This window comes from Amblyomma americanum, chromosome 4, assembly GCF_052857255.1.
Source record: "Amblyomma americanum isolate KBUSLIRL-KWMA chromosome 4, ASM5285725v1, whole genome shotgun sequence".
In the NCBI taxonomy this organism is placed as follows: Eukaryota; Metazoa; Arthropoda; class Arachnida; order Ixodida; family Ixodidae; genus Amblyomma; species Amblyomma americanum.
The window spans coordinates 105,888,348-105,913,949 of record NC_135500.1 but is presented as its reverse complement, the minus strand read 5'-3'; the positions used below and the strand labels follow the sequence as shown (position 1 = coordinate 105,913,949).

Here is a 25,602-nt window from a genome sequence, read left to right as displayed (position 1 = left end):
GCGCTCTGACAATTTGAAGGAAGCTGATGAAGACAAGTTTAGCAGTGGAAGTCTCTGCTCTGCGGCGAGCAGGCGAGCATCCGGGAAACATGCGGTCATCGAGGATGTCAGACTTCCGGAGCGGTTGGAATTGGAAGCCGCAGTGTCAGTAGTGGTGACTGCACTGAACGAGGATAGTGGCAACAAAGAGGAGCGCGCAGACGCAGCTGCGGCTGTAACGGTCACCGCAGAAGGCCCGACCGGTAGCGCTGGCGCTGAAAGAGGGTACCGCAGGCATACAAATGCTCCAGAGCGCGAAGAGCCCAGGCGCGAGCAAACTGGCGGCGCTACATCGAGGGAGACTGGCGAACGCTCGAGAGTGCGCGCTCATTATGCGGTAGCAGGTGAAGTTTTGCTTGACAGTGGAGGCGAGATCGCGGGCCGATCGTGTGTGGAAATGACGTCGCGGGAGTCGCAACAAGTGAAAGCGACGCGACTGGCGAATGAGCCTGAGTGGGCAAGTCACCAGGGCGGCGGAAAGACTAAGCTATGCTTCGCAAAAAGGTCAATGGGGAGAACGCGTGGTCAAAACTGTAACTCTTGTCAGATGGCGCCCCGTCAGAGGCCGTACGACAGGGGACGGCCAGTTGTACTAATCGTCAGGAGGTACGCGCCGTGGCAGATGACCAGTAAGGGCGATTGCATAGAACCGACTGACCGCCCTCCGCCGCAGGGGGTTTAGAGCACACCATGGCGTTCGAGATGGGAATTGTGCGCAGGAGATAGCGACGCCAATGCTGACAAGCTGCCGAGCCTTATAGCACCAGCTCCATTGGTAAGGGGAGCGGGGTGAAAGGGGTAATGCTATTCCATAGTACTTTGTTTTAATGGTTTCTTAGTGCCCGGGGGAGGACCGTGGGACACCAGTCGCGCGCGGTTGTGGTGTGAAGTGTGATGCGTTCCGTGGAGGCACGCATCACAGTGGCGGTGGAGGTGTCGGGCGCGCGGCCGCATCGCATGCGAACGTATAGCCGGAAGAAACGGCCGCCGCGGTTATGTGTGTGTACGTGCGGGCGATTCGGCGCTCCCATGAGACAGCCGGCGCTTTGTGTTTTTATGTGTGTGCTTGCCGCTCACGACGGACGAGAGACCCCTCCCCCCTCCCCCCCCCCCCTCCGAACAGCAGTTACGGGGGCATCATCCGATAAGACGAAGGTCTGCGCACCGCCTCCATAACGACGGAAACCAGTTCAAGATGCCTTCCTAGGGAGCCTACCGAAGAGGGCAGCGGGGAAGCAAGGACGAGGGAGGGCAAGGTGGAAAGGAGGACCGGGAAGAGAGGAGAAACGACCAAGAAGGACGGGGGAGACGGGTTGTGGATGCCGTGAGAGGCCGCATCCCGACGGCAGAGTCGTGTCACAGCAGTTGTGAATAGTTGTAAATAAATTCGGCACTTTATGATCTGAAGTCTCATGTGGTCTGGCTGAATCGGGAGAAGAAGAGAAAGGAGTGAAGGGAGGAGAGGAACCTGTCTGACTGGCGGTGTGCCGCCTTTCTTTCTCAGTAGAACAACCGGTGCCGCCCATGGGCTGTTTTAAGGGTGGGTGACATCGTCGCGAAGCATTTCTTCCACTTGGTCCCGATGGCTTGTCGTTCTCGCGTCGACACACGGCAGGCGCTTTGACGGAGAGGTAGGGCGTGCTGGTCGGTCATAATGCGATGCTTGGCAATTGGCGTTTGCTGGACCTTCGGCGATGACGAAAAACACTCTCTTTAGCTTCGAAGCAGATTGCGGATCTGGTCTTGTCGGTTACGGGACAGGGCTGGGTTGATGCCGAAAATGGGAGAGTTCTCTTGGTCGGGAGAAACTTCTGCGGATGGGTCGGAGAGGGCGAAAGAGTGTCATACGCCGGATATTTCGTCGAGGAAAGCAATCGCCGTTCTTCTGTTAATGTTCCGGTATTCTTCGTTGAAGTTATCAGCGGTACTTCAGCCTGGCCATTTCGTAAATGTGCGATGCCTCTTGCGATGCTGATTCCACGGTATAGAAGCAACTGCATGTTCCCCTCGATGATGGGTTCAGTGTTATTGGCTTTGGTGGCGCCTTCAGTGACAATGCCTCTTGAACGGGGTAGGACGCTCACTTCTTCCCCCGGGACACAGAGGGCAAGGTGATTTTCCAGAGTTCTCATCGAACGGATGGCCTCGTCCGTCCAAAAGTGTGACCAGCTTGTATGGCAGGTCGATAACCGCCTGATGATCATTAAGGAAATCCATACCCAAGATCGCTTCGCGAGAAAATTGCCGTAGCACAACGAATGTCACAGGATAGGTATGTCCCTTGACAGTCACTCGCGCGGTGCATCGTCCTGGTGGCGTAACGAGGTGGCTCCCTGCGGTGAGAATCTGTGGGCCATCCTAAGCGGTCGTGGCTTTCCTCAGCTGCGCAGCAATGTTCCATTCATCACCGAGTAATTGGCTCCTGTGTCGACCAGAGCGGTAACTTTCGGCCGTCGATAACCACTTCTAGGTCGGATGTCGTGGTTCTTGCGTTGCACGTCGTTCTGGACATCGGGTCAGGGCTTCGTCGGGTATGGGAATCGTGGGTAGGGCGTGTCGTTGAACAGAATGCCTGCCGCTTTCGGCTGTGCTCAATTTAAAGCTGACAGCGAACTTTCGAGATAAAGCATGCAAATTTACCAGAACATTCTGGAGCAAGGTAGAATCGTCTCCGCCTGGATGCGATCAATCGAGATAACTCTGGTCGCGTCTTGCATCCACAAAGTGATAAAGCGGCGAGGGGGCAGCTTTGAAGAATGATCAAACACTACAAAGGTTCGCGGCCATATGTACACAGTTCAGTGAAAAGTGTGAAGCGACTTGCTTAGATCAGTGATTAAGTACTGCATAAAGGAATATTTACCTTTAAGAAAAGCTGGTAGTGCACGTGCACTAGCCTGCCAACATGTCGGGCTCTCTGCAGAGGAGTCTTATCTTGACAGGAATATAGTGCGGCTCACACTGCGATCCTGACGACTCGGCGCACACAGCTGCAGAGAGCAGTCATTTCGGCATTGTCGTTATTGCACTTCTGCAGCCCGATTAGGCAGAAGGAGTTGACTGCTATAATCCACTCTCCTTTGATTAAACTCCGTGATTCCACACTACAACCTATAAACCGAGGCACAGCAACAATCGAAAGTGCCCAGTGAAACCTGATAGGAGTGCCGTCTTTGTTTACGTTCTGCAGTGTTGCTAAACATGTCGTGTTTTTCGGATCTGCGAATTAACGCAAAGCACTCTGGGTGTGGTGTTGTTTGTGTGCGTGAGATCCACATCGCAGCGCCCACTCAAACACCCAACACTTTTTCTCCTCACCTTTAGGCCGCCCGAACCTAAAGAAAATGAATAAACGTTCTGCGTGAAGCTCCAACCAGCCGTATACTCTCCGCATCACAGCCCTCTGAGGCCCTCATTGTTGCATTATAAAGCCCCAAAGAACACCCACATTCAACTACTGCTCTCAGTAAAAATTGATTCTGCGGCTTTTCCGGCAGCGAAAGACGAATTTATGGCTGGGAAAATTGGATTTAAAAATTTTCTCGGTTCCTCCTTTAACCTCATCACCACTACACCGACGTTTGGCCGATGTTTTGAAATACATGGTGTTGTGGTTCCGAAATCGTCCGGTGATGAAAATGCCATTATTTAGTTTCTCGCTTTTTATCTTATAAAAGCTCCGTTTTCAGTCAAAAGTGGTTAGTTTGTTTGTAGATTGCCGCAGCCCATCAATAAAGGTCAATTTTAGTCTGTTCTCAGTGTGTGTCTATAGTTATCTTATCGACAATCACATCATATGATAACTTATGTGCTGTGCTTTTGGAGACGTGGATCGACTAGGCTGATCCACTCGAAACCACCGGGTACCGCTTCGTCATCGGGAGCAAGCGCCCCGTCTGTTGCGCCCTGGCTGTCGCCATTCATCAATGTAAGCCTCCAGGACCACAGAGACATGCGCCCAGATGAACTCTGAAGAAGCATAATCTTCGGTTTCGTTCGAGTGTTTCCCAGCACTTTGCACTATTAAATTTTGAGACTCGTGAAGGCCGCTTCCAGCAGCCCCTGTATAGACCTGTTGTGGTGCCGGCGATGAATTGTGGAGGACACCGTGACTGTTGAGAAACACTTCAAGGACCACAATCTGGCCCTGATCACGCTTGAATAAGGTGAATTCCTCATCAATTACTATTCTATCGAACATTTTAGTCCTGAGTTAGAGCTATCATTTCCTGCACCGAAGGACGAGTGCCGGACATTGCATTAATATGCTTCGGCTTCAAACTAGCAATGCCTTTCAAAGTGGAACATAATTGCTGGCCCTCTAGTTACCTGGCCATAATGAAGCGAGCTTGATTGTGCGTTCGTGTGCTCACCACCAGTTTTACACACTGCACTCACAACAAGCATTTGGATACTGCAGATAATTGCAGCAGACATTAAAAGCAACCGATGTAACCTTAATCTTCTGTTTGAAATTTTAAGGGCCATAACCTTTTGTCTTCCGTATTGGCCTCCCTCTTTATAGTTTTAAATAAAATTTGCTTTTTGTACGTTTTTGTGCGCCCTGGGAGCAGTTTGCTGGCTTGATACAGCAATTGTAACACCCACATACCGTCAATAATTACGCTTCTATTTGCCTCTCTGCCAATTTTTAACCCAATACGATTGTGATATATCTATGAAAGAGTTTTCAGGACTACATCACGGATGTAATATTTATTTCAGCCTTTTATGTATATACTTCTGTCCTGCCTGTGAAATAGGGGGGCTTTTTGGGCTTTTTGGTCTTGTTGGTCGTACATAGACGAGGACAAAAAAGAACGGAAGGAACACCACGAGCGCACGTGGTCTTCCTTCTGTTCGTTTTCGTCCTCGTCTTTGGTTGCGGTACAGTGTTTTGAAGCTACCTATGAAGTGGCCACCACGTGATAGTAACTGATGTAGTGAAGTCTCCAACGCCCATCATGCGTATGCGGCCTTCATTCACAACTACCCATACTCTGCGACGTTACAATCAGGCTTTTCATATGGCTCTAATTGATTGTTATTCCAGTCTCGCCTATCCTTGTCTAATTTCGGCACATTCAGACTTTCACATGAATTTTCTGACATTACGGAGTAGTTTAACCATGTTACCGTGATCCTGGTTGCTAGTGAGCGCCGCCCCACTTATTTGCTAGTTCAATTGTTTGGATGTTCTGCAATTGTCGGGACTGAGAGCCGCGGGTTATTGACCTAATCATACAGGAGGGAGTGATTAAGTGCCACACTCGCGCTCCGGAGCACATCATGAGGGAGAGAATTTTAAGAGCGTTAGCTCTTATTCCTCACGTTGCTCAATTTCTTGGGTCTGCTACCATCCCCCTTCGGCGTGAAATTTTCTAAGACCGAGCAATTCAATATGGCGGCCTCTATAGTAAATCGATAAAGCAACCCAACTAGTGGTTGACTGGTGCCATCATTAGTATACCAAATTGGTGATTGATTGGTGAGGTCACTGATTTTGTGACATCATAATTAGCTAGTCACTTGACTGTGTTTAATCGCTTATTACTCAGTAATAAATGAAGTAATCATAAAAATAATTAGATATTTGGAATACTCTACATGATTAGAATGCGTTATACCCCAATAATAACTAATGAAGTTAATATTTAGTTATAGGTAGGCTTACATTTAATTGCTCTTAATTAACCGATTAAGTCATGATCTAACTAATGGCATTTTCGTAACGGGCTCGATAAGTAGAACATGTTAGACACCAATATCGTCTAATTAGGTTAATATTTAAATATCGTTAGGCTTCACATGGCGGTTGTGACTTCAGCACTCGGCGGCTCACAAGGCGGTAGGCGCCCGCTCGCCGTGAGGTATGCAAAAGTAGCCTAATCCCGTGGTAATACATTGCATGGACGATAGATTGCGCTAACAAACAGCTAACGCTCGTTACTACAAAGTTTTCCAAGACGGTGGCGGCATTTTTTTTTGCTTATTAGCTTAGCAGGAGAGAGCGTGTGGTATGTAGACACTGAAGGCTCCTTGGTGTTGCTTTCAAGAATCATGAAACACCTCTCCCATGTTGTTGTTTTTAATTTCGTCAACACCATCATTTTTTTCTAATCCGGCGTGGCTACGGCGACACAGGAAGTTGACGCACTGCCACCAACCCTTCAAATAGATTCTCTCGTCCGACTGATTCAGTGAAAGGTGTGAGTTTCTTGTAGACCTATGTCCGATATCTTGTACAGCAAACCGGCTGCAGGCAGACGTGTCTTTCTTAAAATTGCGACAATTTTTTCTCCGGTAGTTGAATTCTTCACACAACTGACCGTAGCGCTCACAGCGCAGGAATCCTTCGATAAGTCCTAAACGAACACGAAACAAGACGAAAGGCGTCATTCACTCCTCCTCTATTTTGTTCTTTATTTTCTTTTCTTACATTGATTGCAGAAGCGTCGTGAAAATAAATAGCGAGTAATTTACCAATTCATTACAGTATGTCTAATATGACGGTAGTTTAGTTCCATCTTGAGTCCGTCCGTAGAGCAGGCATTTTATCAGGAAATTTCTGAAATGAGAGGAACCTTTTTTACGGCACGCATAATAACGATACATTTCGATGCACTTTCGTATGAACACACAGTACAAATTCAACCGTCAAACTCACACCTGTCTCCTAAAGAAGGGAATTCTTATAGCGAAGTCGCGCGTTTGGCGCATGATGAATTTTGTTGCCCGTGTGCCATAAACCCGAACACAACACAACCCTTATGGCAAAGCATTGGAGACAGCAGGCGTTATTGTCTGACCATGTAACTTATACACGAACAACAGAGCATGCAAAAATTCAAATTGGTTGCATGAAACTAGCCATGGATTCGCTGTTCAGTAAAGGATATAGTAATAAATGAATAAACTACGCGGCCGTCAACACAGCCATCTTGGCATGAAGGAAGCAGCGCTTCGCCGAAATTGCGGGTGAAAGCTGGGGTATTCAGGTTACACACAGAAAGCGTGTGACTAAGTAAACACGCATGAATAAACCCGGCTTTGCATTATTACCCGCTTTAATTCATGATCTTGTACCACTTTTTCTTTTGCTGTTTCAAATTTAAAAGAAAACGGAAGACGTTAAAGCAGCTTCTTACCTACTCTTCCTTCTCCTGATGAAGCGTCGTATGTTGGGTTGTTGAGATAGAGAGGCGAGCTCCTAGCGTTAAAAGAAGGGTCACTGTTAGCAAAACCTTATACATCTTTTAATTGTGAGGTTTAACAACTCGAAGCGATGCATTCGCTTTGCGAGGTGCCATAGTGAAGGTCTTACGAATAGTTTACACGAAATGGGGTTCTTTGACCTGCGCTCACATCACACAGCATACTGGCGCCATTTGCGCTGGTTCCATTAGCCTTACTACAGATTTAAAACGACAAGAGCTTTACTCATGGCAGCTGTTTGTTCAAAATTATTCTAATTGTTTTCAATGTAAACACATGAAACAGGAAACATGCAAAAGCGACAAAATAATTTTGATGATGTATTGAAAAACAACTTGGAACTACCATTTACGTTGAAAACTACTACCTTCTTAATTACGCCCAAAAAACAATGACAAGACAAAAAACCAAAAACAAGGCACACAATAGCTTGCAGCCTATTATTCCGGTCTTGCACTTGTGCTTTTTTTGTAGTTAGGGTGTCTTAATTACGTCAGTCACGAACTAGCCCAATTAAAAGGCTTGAAACGAATGGCTGCATGGCCGATACATATTTACTTTGAACTCGAATATTATAGCCCCAAGCAAAAAGACATAATCCCTGTACGCACTTACGATTTACATTTTCGTTGAAATGAGCTCATTTACATTGTCCTGACAAAATATTCAGTGGAACATAACACAAGTAATGCGCTAACGATGGGCTGGCAGTTCTCTTGTAACAAATTTTTTCTTGCTGTTTCCAACGAAAATTAAAACCTTGTTTTTCTCTTTGCCAGAACAAAATACGAGTATTCAGCTCATTTCTTACTTAAAGTGCAATAACTGGACTTTCTGTAAAACTGAAAAAATATACCCTAGTAATGGAGGCACAATATTGGCTTACCACAGTATTGGCTTCAGACAAACAGACAAACAGGCAACGGCTAAGTGCGGGAAATGACCACTATAAGTGCTAGCGCAATAAATAGCGCGTTAACATCGTCTGTGACGTAAGAAAGATAACGACAAAGTGGGTGCCCTTGAAGTGCTAGAAGCCGCTAGGATTAGCGGCAGTGGCTGGGCGCTGTTCTGAATTCCTGGTAATGACAAGGATAACTGGCGACATTTCCGGTGCTTGCCATTTTCTGGTATCAACCTTAGGCTAGTGTGCAGTATCACTTTTTAGTCTACTTCTTGGTCCGATTACGTTTCCTGCCGTTACTATTCTGCCTATGAAAAACAAAAAACTACACCATTGCAAAAACGTGCCTCAATTTGAAGTGTATACACGAAACCATTACAAGCGAACGGAAAGGCGGCACCTTTCATAGACTTATATACGCCGGAGTAGTGTCTGGAAAATACGTGAATAATTTGGAAGTAATCTGTTAAGCGTACGCGGCATTTTCCAGAAATATTATCAGATTACGCTTGTCATTGTGCGCAAAGAAAACCTAGTTACGACATTTTGCACGCGAAAGAAAATAACAATAACGTTAATCGTCAACAGCCTTCAGGAAAACTGCGAGGTGTGAAAAAAAAATTGGAATGGAACTTACTTAGCTGCTTGTCGCCTTCTGATAATGACAAATGCAACCACGGCTACAATTACTAGAACAGCCGTGACGACGAGTAGGCCAGCTGTAAGCGGCCCCGTCGAACCCACATCTGGAATAAAAACATTCGCATTATATATTCAGCGGAACAAAACAAGCATGCTGTTTACGGGCTGTCGATTTTTGCTATAGAGACAGGAAGTAGTTCTGCTGCAAATTATATCTTCAAAATTTCCGAAAATTTTTTAAAGTATAAGGCAAGCAACGGGAATATCTGAATTTTAAAAGGCGAAAATCGCGTCCTTTTCCACCAGGGGTGTAAGAAACCAGGTCCAAAAAATCAATAGAAGGTTGAGCTCTTATTTACTGTAGCCAGCACAGAGGAAAAAAAATATAACTAATGAAATTCAGGAGGGAAATTATCAAGAAATGATTCTAAATCGCTTTCATTTTCTTTGCCTCCATAGTATAACAACGCTGAAGACGAGGAAAAACGAAAATACGAGCGCGGTTGTCGTGTTGTTTGGTTTTACAGCAAGAGCTGTTAGGCGCCCATCCCTGGTTTTCTCGTCGCCGTCGTCGTCAGCGGCGTAACCGGTGGGTGCCTGCGCCGGACAACCTGAGTCGCATAAGCCTACGGGTGGCTCTGTTTGGAACAGCCGTCTGCCAAGGCAGTGGTGCATCACGTGACCACCACAGCAGTGACAACGTGACTAAACGCCTAAACAGCTGTCGCTGAACATCGGGTTACACAGTCGTAACCGTCCTGTGAGTTTTTTTCCTTTGTCCTCGTTTTCCGCGCTGTTATACTATGAATCGCAGCAAACTTGCCCAGCTTTCTGCCCTTTCTACTTTCAGCCCCCACTATTATCTTTACCTCTGTCGTTCTAGTTTTTGTAGCTAGCTGTAATCGTCGCAGTTTTATGCAGGCGTTTTTATTCGTTTCCTAGTTTTGTGACCGTGACAATATTGGCATTAGGAGACCGTCATGTGGATTTTCTGCAGGAATATCTGTAAGCTCCCATTAAATAAATTTCAGGGACACTTACACTGCGGCTTAAAAGTGTTACGCGATAGGGTTAATTTTTGGTTTAGGTTTATGGCAGTTTAACGTCCCAAATCAATTCAGGCTATGAGGGACGCCGTAGTGAAGGGCTCCAGAAATTTCGACCACCTGTATTTTTTTGACATGCACTTACATCACACAGTACACGGGCCAGCTAGAATTTCGCCTCCATCGACATTCGACCACCGCGACCGGGATCGAACCCGCGTCTTCTGGGTTAGCAGCCGAGCGCCGTAACCACTGAGCCATCGCGGCGGCCACGTGTTAATGGGTCGCCACCGTGGCCTGGGGCCCACTTTTCATATCACTTCGCAGAAACGGATACTGTCGAACAAGACACACAAGGTAGCCCTTTAAATAGGTGGAGCGGCATAGGGATGATGTGTCTGACACGCGACTCACATCTAATTGCCCCAATTTTCTTCTGAGCCCAAATAATTTACTTTACAATCTGATCTGTCAGAATGACTTTTAAATTCTTCACCTCCACGTGTGACTCCACGACCCGCTCGACCTATCCGGATTTTCGAGGTGCGCCAAAAAACCCGGGACGATCGCTGGGTTATCCGCTGAACAAACCCTTCAGCTATCGCGTTAAAATAAACTTTGCATTGGAATGCAACGGCGCCAGAGGAACAGACAAATGAATGGTGTGTTAGATGTAGAGGAAGTTAGCTCGGAGCTTACCTTTGGCTTTTTGTTCGCCACTGTGAGGCTCTGCCGTCTCCAAAGCCTGACATCTTCGACCCCCGTGGCCCTCAGTGCATTTACAAATCGGGTACGGTTCTCGTACCGTCCATTCACAGACTCCATCATTGAGGCAAAAGTTGGGTGGGCACGCTAGTAAAAGCAAATAAAACTCAATGAAGATGTACAATAGAGGACATCTTCGGCTCTGGCACTGAAACCTGCCACTGAATGTGCAGTCTAAGTGAAAAATAGTGGTGGTGCTTTAAACGAAACCAAACGTTTCCAGAAACCGATGGAGCTTGGTGGAATTTAGCTTCCTTTCGCTTCACGAAGTAGGGGAACAAGAGAGCGCTGTCACTCTTGTCCCCCGAAGGCGGTAAAATACAGGAGAGGTGTTGTAGAAAAGTCTGTGCCCGAGCCCCATTGGAGATTACAAGGTTGCCATTGGCGCGGAAACAATGTGTATCATGTCTGCCTTATGTAAGCACAAGAAACACTGCTCTCTATTGATTAAAGTTCTACTTAAACCCATCGACCTCTAACGCAGCTTCCCGTCTCTTGCATCTTGGTACAAGGAAAGAGTCAGGTGTCTATCAATATGCATTCCTTCGAAAAGAGAAAAGATTGCAAACAGTAAATGGATGACGCTGCTTAGACGTCTTGATAATCCGCATAAAGACAGCCTTTTGTTTTTTCACCGGCATTCCTTGCAGGTCCTCATCACGTCGCTATATGTATGTTGTACTCTAGATATCTAGGTAGGATTAACATGTTGTAAATACTTTAAATATTGAGGTATTAGTATAACCAAGACAGTGGGAGGAAAGTATGCTTACAAATGAAAGGAACAATGCTAAGCATAACTAATGGCACCCAAGGATAGACCCACCTGCTCATCAGCGCGCTTGTGCTTTTGCTGGTGTCATGGCAAATTCAACTTTTTTTCGAGCACACGTTTTTTTTAATGCAAATAGTCCTCTACTGTTTAGTCATGGCACAATTTTTTTCTGTCTTCAAGAAAAACTTTGCTGCATTGAAATCCTTCGGTGAGGCAAACTCTGCGTTTAAAACAAGTCCGAGACTCCTGCGCGCATGCTTAGGGCGCTCCTAAACTGTGCTGAGATGCCCTCCTGAATGTCTCTGATCATAACTTGGTTCCATTAAGCTTGTTTTTATGGGTGTAGAGGGTCTTTACCTTTTGTTTATGTTGCACAAACCGCCCGCTGCTGCGTGCACTGCGTGCTGTAGCCCGAGATGTTTCTAGCAGCAGGCGGAAGTGTCGACGCGCAGTGACTGCTTCTCCACCATGCGCGAAACAAGCCTAACGTTTCTTTGCATGGCAGTAGTTGAGAGAGAGCTTGCGATTTCGAATTGAGCTCAGCGAAGCTGAACAAAGGCGGGGCGTTGAAAAAGAAGTCAAGGCACTCACCAAATGCCAATAAAAAAAACTATATCGAAAGTAGAGGAGCACGGTGATCACAGTGGCATAGTGCGAAATATGTCTCTTGAGTTCTTTACTGGTTTGTGGATTTGTATGCGCTCTGTTTAAAATTTTTTAGGACTATCTGGTAAATCGCAGCAGAAAAGGGTTTAATATACGTTGAAAGAAAAGTTTTGACATTGAAAGGCAGAGAGTATATCTTACTCTAGCGGCCAACACCATGACTAAAAATTCAGACTACAAATTCAACGCTTTGTCAAACAGGGCATTGTTAACGATAGAAGCGTTCAAATGGCATGAGAACCTGCCACAATAAGGCCGCGGGTTTGACCTTCTAGCAAATGTCAGTTAGGTAGTTGGTCACAGATCTCCAATGACTGTTTTCATGATACTGACTGTGGTTACAGTAAAATTTCATTCTGCGTGCTCTTGCATCAGAGCAGACAAAGGTGCAGGCGTCTTCTTTGCGTACCTTTGCACAAGGACTCGTCCGAACCCCCGACGCAGTCTTCTTTGCCGTCGCAGACCATGGAACGAGGAATGCATGTTCTAGGCGAGCGGCTAACGCAGAAGAATTCCTCTGGTGGGCAGAAGATTCTCTTCCCTAAGACAAAAATGAAATTCATTCAGCTCAACGTGAAGTATTTATCTAGTGTTTCAACGCCACTCACGCACATGAAGCAACAGAAAGCAAAAAGAAACAGCTAGTTGTCTACAAAGTTCTAAGAAAAGAAGATGCGGTGGGGCCATTCTTTGTATCACTAGCACTTAAATGTATTTTTAGTGAACTAATGAAGGAAGTGTGGGTTGTATGCGCCCGGCCAGGCGTGGTGTGAGGGAAATGTCATCAAATAGGCAGTAGGCAGTTCTCGGCTCGGGTTCGGGTTCATGAAAGCGCGAGCATGAACCAGTGGTATGCGCCCCGTGCCTGCAGGGGATCTGCTGCACCGCAAGAAAAAAGACAAGTCTTCGTCCTCTGTAACCGACGCCTGTAGTCAGCAGAGACACCGCCAGCAGCAGCAACAGAATGCGCCCGCTCCACCGCCGCTCCGCGGAGGGTGGCGCCATTATTTGAAGGGATCATTGCCGCCTCCGTGGGGACGGCGTGCTACATATTTGTGACCACTCCGCGCTTCGTTTGCGCCGGTTGCACATGCAGCGTGCAGCGTCCGCACAGCCCCCGTTTTCTTCGGTCGCAGGCCTGGCAAAATTCCGTCGTGGCGCGTGCCACTATGAACGAACCACCCCAGAAATAGCTGGAGATTGACTTCTTTCCCAAATGATTTAAAACAAAGCTCATCTTTACTGCAAAGACAGACCGTAGCAGCTGGCGAACACTTGACATAAATGCAGTGTAAGTACTACATTCTTTAATTGCGCTTATTGAGATTTCTCCGTAGTTATGCCTGCTTGCCAATGCTGACTAATACGCAATGTTTGTGCAAGAAGTTGTGTTAGTCTTTCTGCAGGCATTCATCAGCGCTGCCGCGTAAAACATCCCATGCAAGCATATCACGCGGAGTCGTGTGTTTTGTTGCAAATGCTTATCAGAGAATAATTTTATAACAGGCAGATGGTGACGTATATAATGTTTTTTTTTCGTGCAGAGACTGGCGCAAGAGTTCTCGATCTGAACTCAATGAGACATGAAATAAAAGTGCGCGTTGGCAACAGCGCCCTTCCGTTTAATTGGTAGTGCACTGCTGTTTGTAATTAGTTTGTCTAGCGCTGTAACTGTCGTTATTAATCGTTCAAATGGGCATGAAAAGAAGCCCGTCAGTGGCCACTGACCATTATTTTGGATGGCAGTTTTGTCATAGACGATTATTTTATGTGGGCGAAAGCCGTGAGACGGAATAAGTAAATGTAACTCTCGAACTTACGTTGATGTGAAATTAGGTATAGTGGATATAGAAGGCTTTGTACTTGTGGGTTACATTGTTTATGTCTTGATTCAAGTTTGCATTTCTAGTGCTCATGCACTGAATTTTCACAGTGCTCTTACTGCACATTTCTCATTCGAGTCAACAGTGACATTATAGGGGCGGCCAGTTGCGTTCGTTTGCCTTGTCTGTCGACCATTTCCTCCTTGCAACAATTTATTAGTAATTTCTACTCTCGGAGCTGACAAAATCAAGAGAAGGTGCTTGTCTCCTCAGAACATCAGAGGCAGCCGGAGTTGATGCTTATGAAATGTAATGTGAGAGGAGCTGATTTCATTCCTTTTTTGTCCACATAGAGTGCCCACATTTTATTTATTGAACATGTAGGCCCATCTTGAGGACAGCTGCTCTGAGAAAAAACGGGCAGATGGGAGGCATGCAGCCGCTGCAGGCAAACGGCTGTTCTAACCATGCTACCAGGCGGCACAAACACCTGACTCAACTTGAAGGAAAAGAAGATTATGGCCATGGATGTAATTAAAACATGTGGTGGGATCAGCTTGCAGTGAATTGAAGATTTTGAAACTCCTGTAAATATATCACCATATTTTGTTTACTTTATTTTGCTTTCTTTGGTGTTAACGTATTTCTTTAAAATATTAATTATTTAAATAAATTTTTGCGACAGAGCTGAAGAACTTGTCTATATAACTCCCGAAATTGTGCATTCTATTTAGTAAGTTGACCACTCACGCTTCGTAGTACTTGAAAATTAATAGGTCTCCCGTGGATGCAACACGCGCACTCTGTCGATGGTTATTTCTTGCTTTCGCCATATCGCCGAACTGCAATCCCCAACCAACCAGGAGTCCCGGAGCGACGAAAGTATTTGTTTATTATTATTGCTTGATAGTCTTATCCCACACAAAGTAAAGGAATGTTTGCACTTCTCGTTCTTACTACAGAAATAGTATATTAGCAGGTTAAACATCTGGCAAAACGCGACCATGTGGTGCGCTTTAGGACTTAAAGTAATGATAATGGTTTCATTCCTTGCTCCAAAGCTCCGCCTTTGTTTTACCGCTCGCAAGGCTGGTTAGAACCTGAAAAAAAAACCACTACTTTGCGAATTGCGCAGAGATTACACTAAGAAAGCGCTGGAAAGCGCTGGAAAGTGGCGGTGCTACCACACGTTTTGGCCTCCCTAAAGATGCACACGCCCGTGTGCTGTGCGATGTCAGTGCACGTTAAAGAACCCCAGGTGGTCGAAATTTCCGGAGCCCTTCACTACGGCGTCTCTCATAGCCTGAGTCGCTTTGGGACGTTAAACCCCCATAAACTAACTAACTAAAGATGCACACCACGAAAAGTAAATGAAGTGATGAATAATGAGGAGAACAAAATGCACAAACTTTCATCAGAACCTAAGGAGAACACTTATTCCTACGAGAGCAATGACGGCTGTTTTTACATCAATTTAACGCTAGACCAAGGTCTGTTCCGCCTGACATACAACCATGTGCAGAAGCTCACGTTCAGGTACTGTAAACAAAATCGCACATTCATTCGGCAAGTAGGCGGCGAAAGAGCAACAGCCGTGACAGCAAAAAAAAAAAGCGTTTGTGCAGAAGGCAGGTAATAGGAAAGAGCCGCGCCGCCAGGCTACACGCAAAGCCTGGCTGCAGAACTGCGGCGCCTGAAGCCTGTCATGGAAGAGAGAAATGCCGAATTCTGACTGGATTCAGACTTTTTTTATGCCGGTAAGCTCAAAACGGTTCTCTTAATACCTTGGAGCTAACTTCGTATGCGTTCACTGCAACACTGCATAGTATATTAATTATGGAAGGGCGGTAATTTTGCCCCGGTGCACTGCACCGTATGATTTTGCCTGAGAAGGTGGAGCGAAATAGGACAGTTTGAACTTTTTCAAAGTATAAAGTTTGATTGTTTTCAGCTTCGGCTGGCCGTTTCTAGTCTACTGTGTTGGATGTCAGGACGGTAGGTATATTTACGAGTGTGCTCTATGTGTTTGCTCATATCTATGAATAATAAAAAGAAGGCGATTATTTGCAATTTTGTGTAGCGTTTGAGCCACTGTACCGTATGTATTTTAAATATATGTGAGCTGGTGACCTCAAAGAAGTAGTGGCCGGTGAGTTAATATTTTAACGCTGTCATAAGATAGCTCAAGTAGCAATGAATTACCGATCGGTTCTTGCGTAAATGCGCGCTGCAGTCTATCGTTTTACCTAGCTTACTGTTTCCTTTCCTGTTATAACCCTTGGTATTTTGCTGACAAGTACATAATGAGATAGCTCGTGGAGGCAGTATAATTTTAAGTTACAGGCTACCGATCAGCGTCGACCATTGCATATGAACATAGTAATATCACAATGCTACATACCACACTGCTCGTCAAGGCCATTCGGGCAGTCACGGACGCCATCACACAGAAGCCCGGTTGGAATGCAGTTAATTCCATCACGGCAGTTGAAATGATCCTTTGGACATTCTAGAGACGGAATGGGCTTGGGAGGAGCCGGTGACACGGTCGTTGCGGCTGCCGAGGTGGATGTATCTGCATGGACAATAGAGTCTTCGTAAATGCAACATTAATATGACTGCATAGACTAATCTCAGCAAAAACAAGAGCCCAAAACATGATTTACATGGTTTATGTTTGTTGATTTCTCAGAACTTTTACGGGTAATACATTGCAATATCTCATGTACCTAAGGCCAGTACAGTGTCAGCTCAATCACTCGTGGCACATTCAGGCATATTCAGCAGGAATTTTCTAAGTTAAGAAAATAAAAAGGTCAGTTTTCTGCTTAGGGTATTAATTACTTGCAGCTCATATTTTTCTTTCGCAGCTATGTGAGCTGAAATATTAGCCGCCCTGACAGAGTTGCTTTCAATGATCAACTGAAAACAGCATGGGCATTGGGGGCAGCCATCAAATCGTAAGTACACCAGCATTCACCTCCGGTTCGTTTCCTCCAATGCGCAGAAAGAGGAGGAGCACTTTGCCAGTAAGCGAAATTGACATAATAGGGAAATAATTGTTAGTTCATTAATTTTTTGAACGCATTAATCCCATAGAAATGTAAATGAGTATATTGGCTCGCTGGCCTCTAGAGGCTGTGCCTGCACTCAGCAAGTATAAAAGGTGGAGATTCGTCTCCACTATAAAATGAGTGTGTAACCGTCCTTGGGGAAAAAAGAGAACATACACAGTTATATTTAATCCCTGCTATAGTGGATGATTACTCATACTTCAACTAGACCTTTGACTGTCATTTTCTTTTTTTTTGTTCATGAAAAAGATATTGGTTCAGGACTATACCACATGTAAATTTCGAAAGTGATAGACATCTGTGCGCAGTCTCAGAGTATACCAGCTGAGACGTAAGTGATGTTAAATAAACACCCAAAACAGGAAGGATTAAAAAGGGAGTAAGCTGTTCTCTAGCGAACTCCCTTCTATAATAGCGAGTGCGACAGCTTACTCCATTTGGAATCACCGCAACAGTACGTTCGTTGAAGCTATGAGTAGCTTGGACGTTATCGGAACGTTGCGCTAGTGTTAGAGCTTTACTTTGTATGAACCAACTGCGGATTACTTTATTTGCTTATACATGTCATTTCGTTAGCGCGTAATGAACGGTGTTTTGTCTGCTGCTACTTGGCGGGCAATGCCATCCCCAGCGAAACACTCCGAAGAGGGAGAGTTCTTCAAAAAGTATGCGTGCGGAAAAAGATACCTCTGCTTGGTGTTGCCGTAGTCCCGTCAGTTGAGTGCTCTGCCGGTAGTGACGATGACGCAGGTGTTGGAGTGGTAGTTGCTGCGAAAATTCGGGTTCAGAATTACCAGAGTGTGGAGCATGCTTATGACTATATTCAGCGGTCAAAACTATCCGGACAGCTTCATAGCTGCTCTCTCTGCATATTTTTTTTGCTGCCCTCCATCGGTTGCACTTCGCACAAAACCATCGACAGGCCCCACAAACAACAAGGAAGGAAAACTCTTCAAAGGGATGGTCCATACTCTTCAACACCTTTTTTCCTTTGAAGTATCGACGAAATTTCGAAACTTCATTTGCTTTGACAATTGATACTAGCGTGACAATTGATACTAAAAACTCAGCTGAACTCTTCAAGCGAACCACCAACCACCCCTGCAGGCTGAGATGTTCAAAAGTGTTTTTGCCATCGCAAGGGCGCCGCATGGTTTACGGGTCCTCTTTCCAATGCACAGACCTGGGGAACAAGGGCGGCGGTATCTTTTTTTTACCGGTAGACGGACGGCGGTGGGCTTCAAACGAACAACTTTCCGCAGAAGCGCATGTAAAGCTGCGTTTCTGTCTAAACTATGTGGGCCCTGAACAGCTTTTGCTGATCGACCTTCTACGTGATGGTTTCTTTCGGGAAACTGTACTACAATTTTTTCTTAACGTGCCCGCTTGTGGTAGAGCTGTTTTTATGGCTCCACTAAGTTCCCATTAAATAATTAATGAAGTGCCCCCATTAGCGGGTCTCTTCAGAAGAGGTAGTACAGTTTTCTTATAACCTAATAGCTAGGTACCTGTTCTTCTCTTGCTCCATGACAATATCGCCAATGAGCTCGTATCGGCGCGATTCCACACCGCCATGGCATGACATTAGTGGCGTTTATAGAAGTGCTTGGGATGGGGCTAGTTGGAAAATTTGATCATATGCAAGACGTGCACTGCTTAAGTTGACAAGTACAGAGTTAAAGACAACGCGTACGGTTAAGCGGAATCTACCAACAAAGACTTTATTCCATTCCAGTGGGGAAAACAAAGATAACACGAGTACGTGATGACAAACTTATAAAAACATAATAATTGGTTTGGGGGAAAGGAAATGGCGCAGTATCTGTCTCAAACATCGTTGGACACCTGAACTGCGCCGTAAGAGAAGGGATAAAGGAGAGAGTGAAAGAAGAAAGGAAGATTTAGAGGTGCTGTAGTGGAGGGCTCCGGAATAATTTAGACCACGTGGGGATCTAGCACTCACATCGCGCAGCAGATGGGCGCCTTAGCGTTTTGCCTCCCAAAAAACGCAGCCGCCGCGTTCGGGTTCGAACCCGGGAACATATAAAAACATAAGTGGGGAAAAGAAGACAGCTCGGAATCGTTGTACCTGATAGCAAAAAATGACACAAGAAAAATTGAAAAAAAATTAACTCGCCTTGTCAATCTAAGCAGCGTATGCCTCGTATATGAGCGCTTAGAGAACCTGCCAAAAGTGGGCCGAGTTAGTTCTGGAGCTTTATTCTTTGAGGCACATAACGCGTTAAGGGGCCTACTTAAGCAAACGTAGGACTGAGATATGGGCCTTAGTTAACCAGCCACACGATATTTATACACTAAGCACCACTCCCGCGGCGAGGTTCATGCAGGTTTGTGAAGTTGGGTAGGCGGTTTTTCCTAAAATCTGAGCCCTAAACGCTAATCGCGGCAAATGGTCCCCTGCTCTGCTTTCTAGATTGGATGCTAGGCATTGTAGAATCACACAAAAAAACAGCTGGAAATAGCATGTGTAAAAGCCCTTACAGCTGGCTTTTTAGGCTGTGCTTGTTTGACGGACTGTACCCGACGGACTCATGTTAACGAGCCTAGTGAAGAGCAAATTTAATGACCTTGAATTTGAAGTGGTTAGGTACAGCAGCTGGCGTTCAAATATCTTGACCAATATGTGTTTTCCTCTGCTTTAAACGGTGAAGTATGCACAAAATATTGAACTTCGAAACAAAAACTAGAACGATTATTCTGGTGCAGTTTAAATACGAACGCTAACCTTACCAAAATGTGTTGCGCATACATACCTGGTGGTGGTGCGGCTGTCACAGGTGGGGCACTATTGCACCTCCCCGGGCGTACGTCGATATCGTCGATGGCCACATCAGTTGGAACCTTGCCAGTTTTGCCCGTGATTACAATCTGAATGGTTTGAAAATTGGGCATAGTGGGGATTACATCAAATAATAAATATTGTTCAATGAATGCAAGATAGTACGAAGTGGTACCAAATATGTTTTCTTTTATATCTACTCAAAGGTGTCTTGGATGGAACTTTTGTGTGCGTATTTGTGCGCCTTAAATTTCACGCATAGTTTCTAAGTTTATGATTTCAGAATCCTAATCAGTGTGTATATTCTGTGTAAAATCCATGCATAACAGAAAGCATTACCTGTACATAGAGAGGTCATACACAAAGTGAGTGAAAAACCCTGACGTTCTTTTATATCGACTGGCCTAAAAAATGAGAACCGATCAAAGTATTTTCGTGTGTGGGCGTGCCTTTCATTTTTACGTATGTTTAAATATTCCACTGCTATCAACGCTTTGAAGTGAGCGAAAATGTTGTGCAACATGACATAGTGAAAACATGTTGGACACAAGAGGACAAGACGCAAAATATTAGCCATGTGTTGTATTTTGAAAGCCTGCAATATACAGCCACATTCAAGGAAAGAAAATAATCTGCAATCCAACTATGTCAGAGGGTGCGAAAATTTTGTTTTAATTGCGATGTAAGGGGCGCACTCGTGCATTCGTCCCCACTCTTTTGAATCCCAAAAATTTAAAATATATCTCGCATATTTGGCCTTGATAACGTCCGAGGATATCTCATATCTTTTGAAGTCGTCACGCAGCAATGTTTTTCCCAGCTCACGGCCATATTACTCCAGACAGATATTTGGGGGAACAAGGCATGGTTGTGCAACATATAATAATGAAGTAGCCAGTCAGTCTACCGTGCTCCTCGAACAAAGAGAGAGTCTTGTAAAGGATGAGCGTGAGGCGCCAGACACCGCACATTTTTCGGAAAAAAAGGAAAGAAATTATCACATCTAACTGCAGAAGCTATGTGCTGTGGGCGAAATGAAAGAAAGCTAAAATTCTCGTGCACTATTCGTTCGCTCCAAAAGGGGATTACTAGGGGATCCTGAAGGGAAATTCTCCAAACGCTTGCATTTTGCCTTGAAAGACTACGTTTCTATCGCAAGAGAACGGTCCTGGGGTGAAAGTTCTCCTCTAAACTTAATCTGAAAAAACAGCAATTTCAGGTATCGCCACTACTGCGCCACAAAAGCTGTCCGGCGGTCAAAATTGACAAAGGCAGATTTTATATTCTTCATTCTGCTGAAATCCCCGCATGTGGTAGAAACCATTATTTTCATCGCATTTTCGTCCTTATTTTCGAGGTACTGCCTACAATCTATTTATAAGCTAGCTGAAGGCGGCTAGGGGCGGCTTTCCACGCTTGTGGATGGTATCTTATCATTTTATAACCCTGATTGTGTCATTGCAATCACTGTATCGTGCATTTTCATGTGCGAGCAAAGATTTTCCCAGCTTACTTGAGTGCAGTTGCCTAGGTTACATGATTGCAAAATCTACTGTTGGCCATTATCACATGCAATATTTTGGTCACACTGCGAGCACACGATAAAGATGAAAGGTAAAACTGTGGGTGCATTTTAAAGAAAGATGTAGTTTTGCTATCCGCTCTTTTGGGAAGGAATATAATCATTCATGCTGAATCATTAAAAAGACTAGTACAAAATATTTTTTGAATGAAATGTAGCTTCAGAGACTAATCAGTTTTTTATATACCTTTGGGAGTAGCACGAATAGATCAATATAGAAGCAAGGTATAGACAGCAAGACGGATTTCAACCCACAATTAACAGGTGTTTTCATCTAATTAAATTGTTCCTGAGAGCCATGCGTTTCTCCTTCTCGACAGAAAGCGCCTTAACACTATGGAAAGGTGCAGGAATGGATTGGTTAAATTCTATGTTCGATTTTGTAATAGGCCTACATAAGTTTTTGTTTCATGTGGCTACTGTTACTCACGAAAAATCGAGAAGGTAGGTCAGTGCGTTCAACAGAAAGCAACGTCCATCCAGTGGGACTGGTTGCAGACACTGTCGTGGAATTGCCAGCTGGAGCTCCGGAAGCGTCCATAAATGTGACACGCAGCGATGCGCTTGCTGCCAAAGAAAAACGCAACAACAGAATTTTAGGCTGTTTCAGGCTCCTCTGAAATGCATTTCTAAGACAAATAATGATAGTGCATAAAGTAGCATAGAGCGATCCATAGCATAAGAATGCTATCACTCGATTTCCCTTTCAGAGGACGGAAAAGTTATAATTTATCTTTTGAATGAAATATTATGTTCATTATCGAATTTACTGTGCTGAGCTGGCAGAAAGTGAAATATGAACACGCGCTCTATCTGCAATACTTGACTAAATTCGGGTCAAATAAGATTTTTCCTTTCATGTTCAGTGTGACTGGTTACCTATCTTAAGCAGGAAAAGACAACAATTATCCTGCTATTGAGGTGTACTGCATGAACAGCGTTGGAAAACCACCTCTTAATCTAATCAAGGTAGGGAAAGTGAAATAAAGATTCATCAGTTATCTTTCGAAATCGCTGAGACCAAGCACATACATTGCTTACATTGTTTTTTACTTACATTGTTCTTTCATATGATAATACAGCTTAAAACAGGCCAAGGGACCATAAGTGAGTGTCTGGCTTTGAAGACTTGCAAGGAGGTTGTCAGCCATGTCTTCGGCATCCAAGAGCAGGTAAGATCCTGGAAAATAAATGATGAAGAAATGATATCTTATTTCAGGAAAAGCGTGCTGCTATATTATCTTATTGGGAAACTATGAAATTGCACTTTGGTGTGCTCATATTCGATGCAAGGTGTTTGGCCTCCAATTGAACGGTATGTATAACGGTGTTGCAACAAAAATATATAACTGATGAAGACAAGCGGTGGTTCCAGATTCGAGCCCTGAACCAGGCTAGAGTTTTATTCAACTGTGACGTTTCTTTGAAAGCTCTGTATCTTTCATTTGAACTCATATGGCTGCACATGATTAGATGCTAATAAGTAATTACTCCATTATGATTCAAACTGAAATCCTAGGATGATACAAGCATATACTTCACCCTTGCACAATCGAACTCTAAAAGCTCTTCCCGTTCTCGAGAATTAAGCATACAGGGCACACAGGGCACAAAACAAAAGCCAAAAGCCAGTGCCTTGGTCTTGTGGTTTTCATTTTTGCTTTATTTAGAGTTTCCTAGTGGTAGCGAGTTAAATCCTTTGGCATGTGCAGCCAACTAGCCTCCTTTTCCACCCTTCACTTCGAGTTCTTCCTGCAGAAACTGGCCCTCTTCATAAGTAAACTTGGAGCACTGTTTCTCAGTGCACGTGGTGGTATTAATACTCCTCCTGCATCTCAACACACGCAGAACCAAAAAGATGTCGCTATAAGCATTCTGCAATTATTTAATTAAATGACGATCACAAAGCTTAGAAACACAAGACTAACTGGTAGGATAAAGTTTTGGCAGGAATTAAATGCTTCGTTTTATCGCAAGCAATAGTTTTTATATGCCCGATATGTGCTCCTCTTTGCAGAGTGTATAAAGGCCTCTTGACACAGCGCACTCTACTAGTCAATTTAGGTCAGCACAGTACTTTCGCGCCTATTTTTATCTTTTTATTCATCTTGGTTTTATCTCTGTTTATCTATCAACCTGTCACAAAGTTGTACTCATTCGGCTCATAATAGTGACGAGTGCTAAGCATGCCAGATCAAACAAGCTCCGGTCATAGTTTGCGCATATTCTTGCAATATGTGCATTGTCTCGCTGCATTTTTTAGCATCGGTGTCTCAGCCAAGCACACTACCTCTTCTCAGTGGAGCGCTGCCCAAATTTTACAGATTCACTCATCTTACGTGTCAAGCCATCTAAAAAATCAGAAAATAAAATCGTGTGCTGCAAGTATTGGCGTGAAATTTTAACGTACATATTTGAGTTGAGAGATCACGCTACTTAACTTAGAGCGTACCTGGCTTTTTGCCTCATTTCAGAAGCGACAAAGAACCACTGCTTGCAATAGTAGCAGTTATTAAAAAATGCCAGATGCATGATAGAAAAACAAAAATGAAGTGGAGCAGGCAAACCAGTGTAAGTGTGCTAGAGAGGCCAGGAGTAATAGCATAAGTAGCACGTATGCGATATTATAAATGTAAAAAATATTTTGCGGTAAGAAAAAGCTCACAAGAACTGTTTCTCTAAAAATGATGCGATCCTAGGGAAGCTAGAACATATGTTAAGTTTCTTTCAACACAACACCCTGATAGTTGCCAGAAGAGGAACAGCGCTACTTCCAACAATGTTATTGATCTTCGACACAGGCCAAAATGTAGATGTGCGCTTGATTGCGGTGACGGGAATTGTTTGTTTGCTAGGTGAACCATTTCTTGTCTCGACTATAGCCCGCATCTCAATATATACTGACTGAGAAAGAGCTCTAATTTACAAAATGTTTATAGAATTGTACGCAGCTAAAACACGAAAGTTCGCTTCCTCACTGTTGATAGCGGTTTGCAGCGTTCAACGTCACTAAGCTGTATGTGTGTTATAAGCAACGCTGTAGTGGAAGTTTCCAGATTAATTTCGGCCGCCTGGTGTCGTTTAGCGTGCAGTGACATCGCACAGTGTCAGGCCGTTTTTCGTTTCGCCTCCATCAAAATTCTTCCGCCGCGGCCAGGAACTGATCCCCCGGCAGTGGGCTGAAAGGCTGAACACAACAGCCTCTACGCCGCCACGGCGAAGATGAATTTTAGACTCAATTCAGGTGCATTTATCTCATCGTACTGTTTAGATAAATATCATCACAATCAACATCATCATCAGCCTGACAGCACCAACTGCAGAGAAAAGGCCTCTTCATGCATGGTTTTGAACTCAAGAATAGCAGACCTTGTACCTGGATCACGAAATTAAGCGCGTCTCACCTTCAGCTGTGCCCAAAGTATGGTCCTTGTCGAGACCCGTTGACTGAGAGACGGTTCGGCCCTGGCTTCGGTACCACTGTGCGTAGTTGAGTTCCTTGCTGTTGTACCAGTTGCACATATCTTCTTCGAAGGAGCAGCTCCCAGCGGGAGGGCAGGCAGCGTCCCCTAGGGCGATATCGTCGACGGCTATGGCGGTGCCTGGCGCACCGGAGATTACTCCCTCAAACACCGTCTGTGGAGGCCAAAACAGTTAATCGAATTCCATTTGTGTTTATAACAGAACATCAGCCAGCTAAGATTGCACAATTTTAACATGAGCGTTCATGATTACCCAAGATTGTTAGTAAACTAACAAAACTTTGAGAAGGAGACGCATATGTGCGCAGTAATGTTTGATTCTATGCGGTGTCATCCCGTCAATATTACGCTGCTCTTGATGAATCTTAAATCTTCATTCGAAGGTGAGATGCCTAAATTTAGGAAACGTGCTGTAATTCTCAATTGTCGTAATTATTAACTGCCCATATTATAAAATAACTTCGTTGTCTATTTTGATTTAACATCTTAGTTTTCCTTCTATTCCTTTGATTTTAAATTAAAATAGAATACGACGACCAAGCAATTCATAATCAAGGCAAGGCTACGGTTCTTACCGAAGGTTTATGGTTTAACAGTAAATGTTACGTGCAATAATGGGCAGGATTCTCCGATGTTCTGAAACTGTATGAAGCGGAAGAAATGAACTGAAATCTTAGCGCAGCTTTTTTGCTCTATCTGTGGTGCTTGTGCCGATGCCATTTGTATGTATTTACGGATTCTACAGTTCGCAAGAAAATTAAAATTTCATTTTCTTTGTTCGCAGAGCAT

General features: G+C 44.6%; 1 protein-coding gene across 1 annotated transcript in view; it reads right to left on the bottom strand.

Annotated features, from left to right (window-relative positions):
* Positions 1 to 6,434: 6,434 nt before the first annotated feature.
* The window catches only part of LOC144129737 (MAM and LDL-receptor class A domain-containing protein 1-like), a 142,438-nt gene continuing 123,270 nt past the window's right edge, over positions 6,435 to 25,602 (bottom strand). Inside the window, exons 53-63 of the mRNA XM_077663823.1 lie at positions 24,736 to 24,967; positions 22,389 to 22,511; positions 21,762 to 21,898; positions 19,724 to 19,838; positions 17,637 to 17,717; positions 16,277 to 16,450; positions 12,462 to 12,593; positions 10,546 to 10,698; positions 8,796 to 8,904; positions 7,188 to 7,249; positions 6,435 to 6,607 (exon numbers count right to left, since the gene is read on the bottom strand). Of these exons, the coding sequence (XP_077519949.1) occupies positions 6,597 to 6,607; positions 7,188 to 7,249; positions 8,796 to 8,904; positions 10,546 to 10,698; positions 12,462 to 12,593; positions 16,277 to 16,450; positions 17,637 to 17,717; positions 19,724 to 19,838; positions 21,762 to 21,898; positions 22,389 to 22,511; positions 24,736 to 24,967 (1,329 nt within the window). The 3' untranslated portion in view covers positions 6,435 to 6,596. The remainder of the gene's footprint in view (positions 6,608 to 7,187; positions 7,250 to 8,795; positions 8,905 to 10,545; positions 10,699 to 12,461; positions 12,594 to 16,276; positions 16,451 to 17,636; positions 17,718 to 19,723; positions 19,839 to 21,761; positions 21,899 to 22,388; positions 22,512 to 24,735; positions 24,968 to 25,602) is intronic.